This window comes from Rattus norvegicus, chromosome 14 (assembly GCF_021556685.1).
Source record: "Rattus norvegicus strain SHRSP/BbbUtx chromosome 14, alternate assembly SHRSP_T2T, whole genome shotgun sequence".
Classification (NCBI taxonomy): Eukaryota; Metazoa; Chordata; class Mammalia; order Rodentia; family Muridae; genus Rattus; species Rattus norvegicus.
In genome coordinates this window covers 85112195-85122738 of record NC_141547.1, presented here as the reverse complement: position 1 = coordinate 85122738, position 10544 = coordinate 85112195, and the positions used below count along the sequence as shown (strand labels likewise).

At 52.0% G+C, this 10544-nt stretch overlaps 1 protein-coding gene across 8 annotated transcripts; it reads left to right on the top strand.

The window, feature by feature from the left end:
- Positions 1 to 569: 569 nt before the first annotated feature.
- On the top strand, positions 570 to 10141 carry Polm (DNA polymerase mu). 8 transcript variants are annotated; one of them, XM_087582604.1, is made up of 11 exons: positions 570 to 854; positions 2072 to 2247; positions 2666 to 2764; positions 2866 to 3036; positions 3628 to 3699; positions 6641 to 6761; positions 7872 to 8004; positions 8151 to 8253; positions 8354 to 8599; positions 8683 to 8766; positions 8927 to 10141. In XM_087582604.1, the coding sequence occupies exons 2-11, from the start codon at positions 2089 to 2091 to the stop codon at positions 9011 to 9013; spliced, it is 1275 nt and encodes a 424-aa protein (XP_087438730.1). In that variant the 5' UTR covers positions 570 to 854; positions 2072 to 2088; the 3' UTR covers positions 9014 to 10141.
- The last annotated feature ends 403 nt before the right edge of the window (positions 10142 to 10544 follow it).

Below are 10544 nucleotides of genomic sequence, written 5' to 3'. Positions count from 1 at the left end.
AGATTTATTTATTTATTTTATGCATATAAGTACACTGTAGCTGTCTTCAGACACCAGAAGAGGGCATCAGATCTCATTTACAGATGGTTGTGAGCCACCATGTGGTTGCTGGGATTTGAACTCAGGACCTCTGGAAGAGCAGTCCGTGCTCTTAACCACTGAGCCATCTCTCCAGCCCCTAATAAATATTTTTTAAAGTGAAAAAAAAAATCGAGTGTCACCAGTAGAGTTTTTGGTTTCCTTCTCAGATTTCAATGTTTGATCCATCTGGAACTTACTTAACACTAAACAGTTTGTGAGGGGGCCAATTCCTATTTTCCAAATGGACCGCCAGCTGTCCCAGTGCCGTTCGTTAGATTGGAAAACTTTCTCACATTCCACCAGCTCACACGCAGACTACTCAGACTTACATATCGGCTGCCCTCTGTATACCCAGGGGAAGCCGCGTGGGCGCCCCGTCACCAGCAGAGGCAGCAGAGGGCTGGACCAGAACTTCGCCTTTGACCCAGGATAAGACCCCGCCCCGAAAGAAGAAAAGTGCCCGCCCAGTAGAAGGCGAAGCCCCGCCTACGGACCCAGGCTCCTCCGAGGTCTGAGAAACCAATGGGGCTTTCTCCGAGAGTAGTTCAAAACAGAAGAGTCCTCGGGCATTATTTGCATAGAACTGGGGCATCCGGAGGGAATCTAAAGCATCTTAGAGGGCGGCTCGTTTGCATAGAGCAAACACCACTTCCTCTCTCCGCAGTCTTCCTCCCTCTCCTTCCGCCTTCTTTCCTGACCCTGCCTTCCTTCGTTCTGCGGCCTCCCGTGCTTCCTGAGTCGGTGTCCAGATGCTTCCGAAGCGACGGCGGCGGGTGCGAGCAGGGTCCCCACACAGCGCTTTAGCCTCTTCCACGCCTCCAGCGGCGCGCTTCCCGGGTGTAGCCATCTACCTTGCGGAGCCGCGAATGGGCCGCAGCCGCCGGGCCTTCCTCACTCGCCTGGCGCGGTCCAAAGGCTTCCGCATCCTAGATGTTTACAGGTGTGCGGCTCCCGCCAGGGCCCGACGGTGGGGGGGGGATGCCAGCCTCGTGGGGTGCTGGTGTATTTATGCCCGTCACCCCAGTGCATGGACTTAACTGTGGCCCAGGGCGAGAGCTGGCGCGCAGCTGCTGCGACAGCAAGCAGCACCTGCGGCTTTGGGTTCCAAGCCAGCCTTGGTACTTCGCGGTTGCGGTATGGTTCTCCAACCCGGAGTTCCTCTTTTTGAAAGGATGCCATCGAGTCAGAGGCTTTTTAAAGAGCCATACAAGGAGGGATGGTTAGTAAGCAATATTTGCTAGCTGCCTTCCCTCCCAGTGAGCTAGCGGTCAAGGATGTCCTGGGTTTGCAGAGGACACCAACTGGCTCCAGTAGAGAACATGCCTAGGGCAGTGGGATAACTTTGAGATTGAGGAGATTAGAGGAATTTGAAGCCTGTGTTCCTGTAGCTGGCTGGCTTGTTTGGAACTCTGCTCTCCACAAATGAAACATTCCTAAAGACTAGTGTACCTGAAGACTCACTTAAATGAGTAGAGATAACAATTTGGATTGCACGTGGCTCTGCATTTTTACCACAGCCTGACAAGATGGTTTGCATTGATTTTTCCAATGTAAAGAAAATATAAATGCTACCCTTTCCAAGGGCATACAGCTAGAGTCCGCCTACTGGGGTTTGAATAAATAGGGCAAGAGTCTCCTGTCTTAAAATCTTAGCAGCGTGGGATGCCTGTCTGCAGTCCTGGTGCAAGGGTGCTAGCATTCTAGCCTGGCCTACAGAGCAAGTCTCCAAACATCGATTAGCATTGTGATCAGAACCACCTGGCCCTGGGCACTAAGGCACCTGAGGCAGAGGGTGGAGGATACAGAATCTCAGTGGCTTGTGAGTGAGGCTGGAGGAAGAACCTGTTGGACCCAAGTGGACAGGTGTTCATCCATCAAGGAGGGGCTGGGAATGCTTTCTGGAAAGAAACAACAAAGAACAAAGTCTTGGGATGGGAGCAGAAAGAACAGCTAGGGCCCTGGGTTTCATTCTCCTCTCCTTCCAGCTCAGAGGTGACACATGTGGTGATGGAGGGGACCTCAGCCAAGGAGGCCATCTGCTGGCAGAAGGACATGAATGCTCTTCTCCCAGACTGCCCGCAGCCGGCTCTGCTAGATATTAGCTGGTTTACAGAGAGCATGGCAGCAGGACAGCCTGTCCCTGAGGAGGTCCAGCACCGCCTGGAGGTGAGCTAGTGAAGGACTAGCTCAGCTGGAACAGATGACACAATAGCAGGTCCTTGGTATCCTCAGGAGGAGGTAGGGAGTGAGGACTCTCCCAAGACTGCAGGGGGGCCTGGGGAAAGCAGTAGAGACCCCAGCAAGGATTTGGGGACTGGACCATCCCACCTTCTGGTCTAATCATTTGGGACCACTCTTAGTAGAATTAGTTTCTTCCTTAGTGAGTACTTGGGGTGAACTGAGTTGACAGAAGCCTGTCCTTGGGATGCTCTGGAGTCAGGCTGCTAGGAGACAGGAGGCAAACTCCCTCACTTTTGAGACCCCCCATCCCTATCCCATATATGTAGAGTTGGGGGGCAGAGTACAAACCAGTGCTGCGGCTTCCTGATGACCTGTGCCTTGTCTTTTTTTTTTTTTTCTTCAGGTAGCTGAGCCCAGGAAGGAACCCCCCATCTCAGTGACGATACCAGCTTATGCCTGTCAGCGCCCCTCGCCTCTCACACCCCATAACACTCTCCTCTCAGTAAGCTGCATCTATGAACATGGGGACATGGGTGGAGCTGGTTGGTAGCTGAAAGGCGGAGGCAAGGTACCTCATCCCATAACCAAGGGCCCTCCCTGCAGGAGGCTCTGGAGACACTGGCGGAGGCAGCGGGCTTCGAAGGCAAAGAGGGCCGTTTTCTCACCTTCTACAGAGCAGCCTCCATGCTCAAGTCCCTACCCTACCCTGTCACATCTTTGAGCCAGCTGCATGGACTGCCTTACTTTGGGGAACATTCCTTTAGAGTAATCCAGGTAGGTGTTTGTTGGGGTGAGCGGGTAGACTGGGGAGTCCTGGACCCGGTGGAACAGCAGGAGACTTAGTTCGAAGCCGGGTCTGAAGGCATGACAGCCACAGGAAGCCGCTGCATGGCCATGGTAAGTCTCAGCACAGATTCCCAGTGTGGGAATTGTTCCCCTGCCCTAGGGCGGATGAGTGACTCACCGATAGCAATCCCAGGATGTCTGGGGTGGCATCAGAAAGCACCCTGGAATGGTTTTTGAGGACCTAACGTTGAACCAGCCTTTTAGATATTTTTCCTTGAAGAACCCATAATGGCAAAAGCTGCTTTCAGATGAAGACATACATGTTTCTAACGGGAAACGTGGGTCTATCCTGTGTGAGGAGTGAACCATACCACAGGTTCCGTTACTCTGGCCCTGAGGAGCTTCGTAGCTGGAGTCCCTGCTACACCAGCTGCTTCTTAAAGCTCTGGTTACCTCCCTGGGCACAGTCTCCATTTCCAAGTCTGGCTGGTCCCTAACACGACAAAGCCCCTCTCTGCAGGGTACGGAGGAAGCTGCCTCAGCCTTGGGCTCAGAGTTTTGTTTTGTTTCCTGTCTCAGGAGCTGCTAGAACATGGAACGTGTGAGGAGGTGGAACAAATCCGTTGCTCAGAAAGGCACCAGACCATGAAGGTGCGAGTCAGGGGAGGGGACAGGACTTTGGCAGGGGTTCACAGCACAACCCACAGGAGCAGCCAGCAGAGACCTTTTCACCATGCCCTGGGGTCATAGATGGTCACTAAGGAATGGCAGCTAAACTGACACCTGATAGGCAGCAGGGTGGAGACATGTAGACAGAGCATAGGGAAATTTCTACATCACTCAGCACCATCTGTTTGTTTGGTTTTTGTTTTGTTTTTTTTTTTGACGGAATATTCTCAAATGTAATAAAGTGCTCACTGAGCCTGGCGGTGGTGGAACAGGCCTTTAATTCCCAGCCCTAGCCAGGGCAGAGGCAGGCGGATCTCTGTGAATTCTAAATCCAGCTTGGTCTACAGAGTTCCAGGACAGCCAGGGCTACAAGAAAGAAACCCTGCCTCAAAAGACAAAAACCACCACCACCGTCAAAATGAAAAAGAGCACACTGAACAAAACGTGTTCAGTAGGATTTGTGTGTGCACGCATGTGCATGTTGCAATCACCTTGCATCACCGGTTGCTGGTCTTGGGTACCATTCTCAGCCCTGTGGCCTGCCTGTCTGCATGAGGCACTTGTGCCTGTGCCTACTCACTGCTACCCGGATACGAAGGCCACCGGGCGCCTTGCTTTTCTCTGCTCTGACATCTTGCCTCTCCTTTTGTAGCCGGAGATTGTCAGGTGAGTGGCCTGAGATCTGTGACAGTGAAATGTGGCCCTCCTGGGAGGTGGTATTGTGGGACAGGGTGACAGGAAGGACTTGATAGAGAGTCCTCTAGTCCGGAGGCCTGGCTGTGGCTACGCTGGGTAGATCAGACATGGGGCTGGAGCTGAGGTGACCTTGATGTTGGCATAATTAAGAAAAAGGTTTCTTCATCAGCCCTAGCCCTAGCCCTAGCCCCAGCCCCAGCCCCAGCCCCAGCCCCAGCCCCAGCCCCAGCCCCAGCCCCAGCGAGGGTTTCCTGGGCAGAAGGGAGCACTAGAAGATGTTGGAGGTGTCTCTTCTCCATTCTGCTTCCTGGACTCCTCAAAGTCCTAGAAAACATCCATGCCAGCAGAAAATAGAATATACCTGTAATTAGAAGGTTTTTTTTGTTCTTTGTTTTTCAGAGTAGGGGGCTGAGATTTCTCACACTGAAGCTGAGAGAGGCCTCCAGCTAAAAGCCACCTGTCTCTGCTTCCCCAGTGCTGAGATTCTAGGCGTGGGGCCTGCCCACTTTTAAAAACAATGTATTTGTTCTCTTGGTATTTTACGTATTTTTAGATTTAATATTTAAAAATCGGTTTGTTTATGTATTTATCAGGGGGAAAGCACGCCGCCGCGGCACACATGTGGAGTGTAGAGGATAGCTTGCAAGGGGTTGTTTTTGGTTTTGGAGGACTGCATCTCTCATAGCTCAGGCTGGGCTGAACCACATTCTGTAGCTGAGGCCACCTTCCTCCTGCCTTCACCTCCCAGATGCTGAGATACTAGAATGCACCATCGTATTCAAATGTCAGGCTTTTTCGTAGGTTTATTCTTTAAATTACATATATGCATGCTCACGTGCTGACTGAGGTGGGCCCAGGTGACATCTCCTGGAGATAGGGGCAGTTGCAAGCTACCTGAGGTGGTGCTGGGGTTTAAACTCGAGCCCTCTGCATGAGTAGTACTTGGTCCTCACCACTGAGTCATCTCTGCAGCCCTAGATTCAGATTTTTGTTTTGGTTTTGTTTTTTCAAGACAGGGTTTCTCTGTGTAGCCCTGGCTGTCCTGGGACCCACTCTGTAGACCAGACTGGCCTCAAAAGTCAGAGATCTACCTTCCTTCTGCCTCCCAAGTCCTGGAGATTAAAGGCACCACCACCCCAGTCAGCTAGTACCAGGTTTTGAAAGCCAGGTTCTGTAGACTGCAGCGACAGTTTCACAGAGTTCAGAGTCAGGGAAACAGGCCTGAGACGGCTCTTTTACTCTCTGCTTGTCTACATGGCTGCTTCGTTTTGTTTGTTTGTGATTGGGGCCTTCCATAGTTCAAGGCTATGCTGGGATTCGAGCTCTTCCTGCACCTGTCTCCTATGTGCTGGGATTATAGGTGTGCACAGCCACACCTGGTCTCTCTCTTCTTCTTTTTTTTTTTTAAGATTTATTTGTTTATTTAATGTATATGAGTATACAGTAGCTGTCTTAGACACACCAGATCCCATTACAGATGGTTGTGAGCCACCATGTGGTTGCTGGGATTTGAACTCAGGACCTCTGGAAAAACAGTCAGTGCTCTTAACCGCTGAGCCATCTCTCCAGCCCTGGTCTCTCTCTTCTTGACACACATCTGTAACATCCACTGCTAGGAGATGTGTCCACAAAAGGGTTTGGATTTTGTATAGCCTTCACTGCTGTGGGGGCTGTCCTTAGTCTCGTTCAAGAGTCTCTGGTTGACCCAAGGAAGGCATGCTTAGTCCAGGACTCCATGGACCAGCTGGCCTTTGAACCTTGAGAGCAACCCACTGGGGTAGGTACAGGCTAGGCCTCTAGTGTTTATCTTGAAACCACCTCACTTTCACTCTTCCTTGGCTTTGCTGTGGAAGAAACACACAAGCAAGCTCCACTGTGGTAGGGTTTCCCCGGCAAGTAAGAACCTGGTGGTGAGCCTGTATATTAGAGTAACTCTTTGGGGTCTGTTGTAAGCACAGGCTGGGCTTGTGCGTTAAGGAGACAGACTTTTTATAAAGGTAAAGAGAGAGCTTACTGAAGTTTTTTTTGGTAGTTGGGCAGCAGAAATATGCTGTCCCTAGTAGGGCTACTCTCAGACTTTGTGGTTTCAGTCCCCTGCGAGAGTAGTCTGACTCAGGATTGAGTCCTTGTCCTGTGGCATTGGGCATGAAGATAACACCCTCAGGGGCATCTTTCTGTGGACTTTGCTCTTGACCCATCCATTCCTCCTCCTCCTTCTTCTACATAGCTCTTCACCCACATCTTCGGGGTTGGGGTGAAGACTGCTAGCCGGTGGTACCAGGAAGGGCTACGAACCCTGGATGAGCTCAGAGAGCAGCCCCAGAGACTGACCCAGCAGCAGAAAGCAGGTGAGCTTCCCAGAGCTGCCTGGACCTGGAAAGCTACACAATGAAGCCCTTAGCTCTAGGGTGGAACACGCCCGATAGCCTGAGTGCAGGGCAGTGGCTGGCGTGATATGTGGTTTTGTGCAGGCTCCACTGTGAGTGGAAAGAACACAGACCTTGTGTTCAAGTCTGCTCCTCCATTTGCTAGGTCTGTAACCACGGCTTTAAGACTAACCTCTCAGAGTCGTGGTTGCCTTCTCTGGGAAACACAGAGAAAGGAGAGCATGGGATTCCTAAGACCCTCCGAAGCTGGCCAGTGACGAGCGCACGTGCTGTCCGTATAAGCTGCTGGGTTGAGCCAGGGGTCTTGGCTGGAGACTGTGCTGAAAGGCACCATGGCTTACCGGTGCCTCCCCAGGGTGCTCCTGCTTCAGTTGCCTCTCCCCAGGGCAAGGCAGACAGGATAGCCAGCAGCCTTTCCTAAGGACTTCTGTCTGTGCCATTCCTAACACCCAAACCTCCTTAGTGGTGCCCCTTTCACAGGCAAGGAGACAGAGTCGGCCAGAGGAGAGGCGGCCAGCAGTACCCCATCTCCTTCCCGTTTTTTTTTTTAATTTTTTAATTTTTTATTTTTTTTACCACATCTCACTAATCTGGAGACTCTGGAACCTTCAAAGGGCTGGCTGCATCCTGCCTGTATTAACTCCATTGTCGCATGTAGTTCTGTGAAAGAATGTTTTGTTTGTTTTGTTGGACTGTTGGGGACTGAAGCTAGGGCCTTATAAGGCGCGTATTAACAAGCTCTCTGCCCCAGCCCTCTGGTATGTAGCCCCGGCTGGCCTGAAACTCTATCTATAGACCATGCTGGTCTCAAACTCACTCACTGCAGTTTTGTAAGATCCTGTGTTGTAGGGGAGTTGGACACAGGGGAATCTTGTTTTCTTCATTTGCATGTGATTCTACAGCTGTCTCAAAATAAGGATTTTGAAAGGAGAAGTAGGCTATTTGCAGGATCTCACTCTACTCTGGCCCCAACCTTTCTCTCCGTGCCTCTGTCTTTTCCATAGCTGTGGTAGCTGCTCTGTGCTGGGGGTGGGGCTCCATGGGGATCACAGGCTGTAGTATTACCCACAGGGCTGCAGTATTACCAGGACCTGAGCACCCCAGTTAGCCGGGCAGAGGCCGAGGTTCTGCAGCAGTTGGTAGAGGCAGCCGTGAGGGAGATCCTGCCTGGAGCCACTGTCACACTGACTGGCGGTTTCCGAAGGTAAGAGGGCCTATCCGTACCTTCCGAGTGTACTCCAGGCTCCTTCCTAAGGGAGGGACTTGAGTGGTGGACACGGTCAGGGTGGCCGTTCCTCTCACTTAACGTGACTTTATGTTGAGGGCTGAGAATCAGACTGTCTGTTTCAGGGGGAAGTTACAAGGTCATGACGTGGACTTCCTTATCACCCACCCTGAGGAGGGCCAAGAAGTAGGGCTGCTGCCCAGAGTGATGAGGTGCCTTCAGAGCCAGGTGAGGGCCTCCAGTGCCCTGCCCAGGAGTGACCACTGAGTGGCCCTCCGCCCTCCCAGAACCGTGGCACACCAGGCCACACCTGCCTCCCTTCTCCCAGGGACTTGTGCTGTACCACCAGTACCATCGCAGCCACTTAGCGGACTCTGCCCACATCCTGCGGCAGAGGTCCACCATGGATGCTTTTGAGAGGAGTTTCTGCATCTTGCGCTTGCCACAGTCCCAACAGGCAGCTTTAGAGGGGCCCCTGCATCCCTGCCCAACCTGGAAAGCTGTGAGGGTAGATCTTGTGGTCACTCCCAACAGCCAGTTCCCCTTTGCTCTTCTTGGCTGGACTGGCTCCCAGGTAAGTCGGGTGTTTCTTCTGGGGCCTGGGACTGTGGTGGACCAGCCCTGCTAAAGGAAGTTGTCCCTTCCCTCTCTCCTCAGTTTTTTGAGAGGGAGCTACGGCGATTCAGCCGGCAAGAGAAGGGGCTGTGCCTTAATAGCCACGGGCTGTTTGATCCTGAGCGGGTAAGTCTCCAGGAACTAGGGTAAGAAACAGTCCCCATAACCCTAATCTAGTCCACAGTCTCAAATATGGTGCATACCGCCAGGTAACATGACATGGTCATGGCTGCACGGCACACAATAACATGACCTGGGCCGCTAACGTTCTTCTTGTCCTTTGCAGAAGACATTTTTCCACGCAACTTCTGAGGAAGATGTTTTCAGGTTCCTGGGTCTCAAGTATCTTCCTCCAGAGCAGAGAAATGCCTGAGATGAAAAATGCCTGTTGGCTGCCATACCTGTCCACGAGAAGATGAGGGGCTGTCTCTTTCTTGACCAGGAATGTTTCTAGACAGGAGCACCGCCACCCCACGGCCTCACCTGTGCAAATGGGATTTTTTATTTTTTACCTCATCGGTTGAGTGTGACCCCGAGTCAGCTCAGTTTTCAGCCTCCATTCTCCTCACAGTCAGGTGCTCTTAGCAGTTCATGTACATCACGAACCTGTGGCAGAGTCTGAAGTCTTGGTTCTGGTCCAGCTGTGGTTGCAGTGTCTGCTGCAGAGTACCTGGTTCCGTGTGCCAGAAAACAGACATATGTCCCTGCCCCGGGCTTGGGCTGATATGGGAAGTATAATTCTGGCAATGAGGTGTTGCAGAAGAAGCCTGCCTGAGTGCCGTGTTGCACTAGAAGGTGGCCTAGGTCAGCAACATCCAGTGCTGGCAGCGCCACCCGCAGACCTGGGTACTTGTACCAGACTTCATAAGCAGCACAGCTCAGGAATTGGCCCCACAGGTGTCTTCCCTCACACTCCCGCCTAGGCTGAGCCTGACTTGCCTTTACCCACAATCCCTTGTGCATCCAGAGCCCCAGCAATGCCTTCTGGGAGGGCTGGTTCCTAGAATAGACTGTAGCCCAGTCTGGCAGCAGAGTACTAAAACTTAGCCACATCAGGGGGCAGCCGCACAGTGTTCTTCCTGTCCTGAGATTGTGAGGTGCGGGTTCCCTGGTCCTGTTTCTTAAAGACGTGTCACTCCGCCGCTCCGGACAGCGCTGCAGCAGTTCCAAACCTGCAGTCCTCACTCAGGTCCTGTGGCTCTGGTGTTTCTGTCGTCTCTTCTAGTCTCAGCTGTACTCCTCCCTTCCCCCACTTTCTCAGTTCACTTCTGGTCCCTGTTTGCAGGCTCTTTGTGACCAACTTCTTCACCTTCTCTGAGCCGGAAGCACTAAAGCGGGCTGGTCACAGTGTCCTCATATCCCTTTGCCCTTGCCTTACTATACACCTAGTGCCCACTGTCCCTGCCTCCTTCAGGACCTGACAGGTAAGGGCCTCCTAGACCCACCAGCAGATTAGCAAGAATTTTAAAAATTAGCATTCAATAAAGTGGATTCTTTTGGAGTCTAGTTTTATGAGTTTTCACACACACACATGCACACACTCACTCATTTGGCTTTGTCCTTACAAGCATGTCGTAGATGTGCAACTGAACTTTACATAAACTGTTGCTGGCCTCTCTCTTGGCCAGTGCTTCTGAGGTTCCTGCATTTGTTGCGTGGATCAAGCTTGTCTCCTGTTGCTACACTCGGTGAATGTTCCACTGTCTACTAGGCTCTGGGAGGCTCACACCGGTGTGACTGTAACCAGAGCTGCTACAGGCGTGTGTCTCAGTGTCCTCTGTGTGAACACTGCTGCAATAGTTAAGGAACCTGGGTAAGATACCCTGACAAAAGCAAATCAAGGGAGAAACAGTTTACTATGGCTCACAGTTCAAGGTCCAGCTCGTCACGGCCTGGAAGGCATG

Excerpts from the sequence above, each read along its gene's own strand:
- Polm (XM_087582597.1), top strand. The coding sequence starts at position 604 with ATGGGGCTTTCTCCGAGAGTAGTTCAAAACAGAAGAGTCCTCGGGCAT. Across the intron at positions 8,005-8,150 it reads CTGACTGGCGGTTTCCGAAG|GGGGAAGTTACAAGGTCATG; the intron begins GTAAGAGGGCCT and ends TGTCTGTTTCAG. Across the intron at positions 8,767-8,926 it reads GGCTGTTTGATCCTGAGCGG|AAGACATTTTTCCACGCAAC; the intron begins GTAAGTCTCCAG and ends TGTCCTTTGCAG.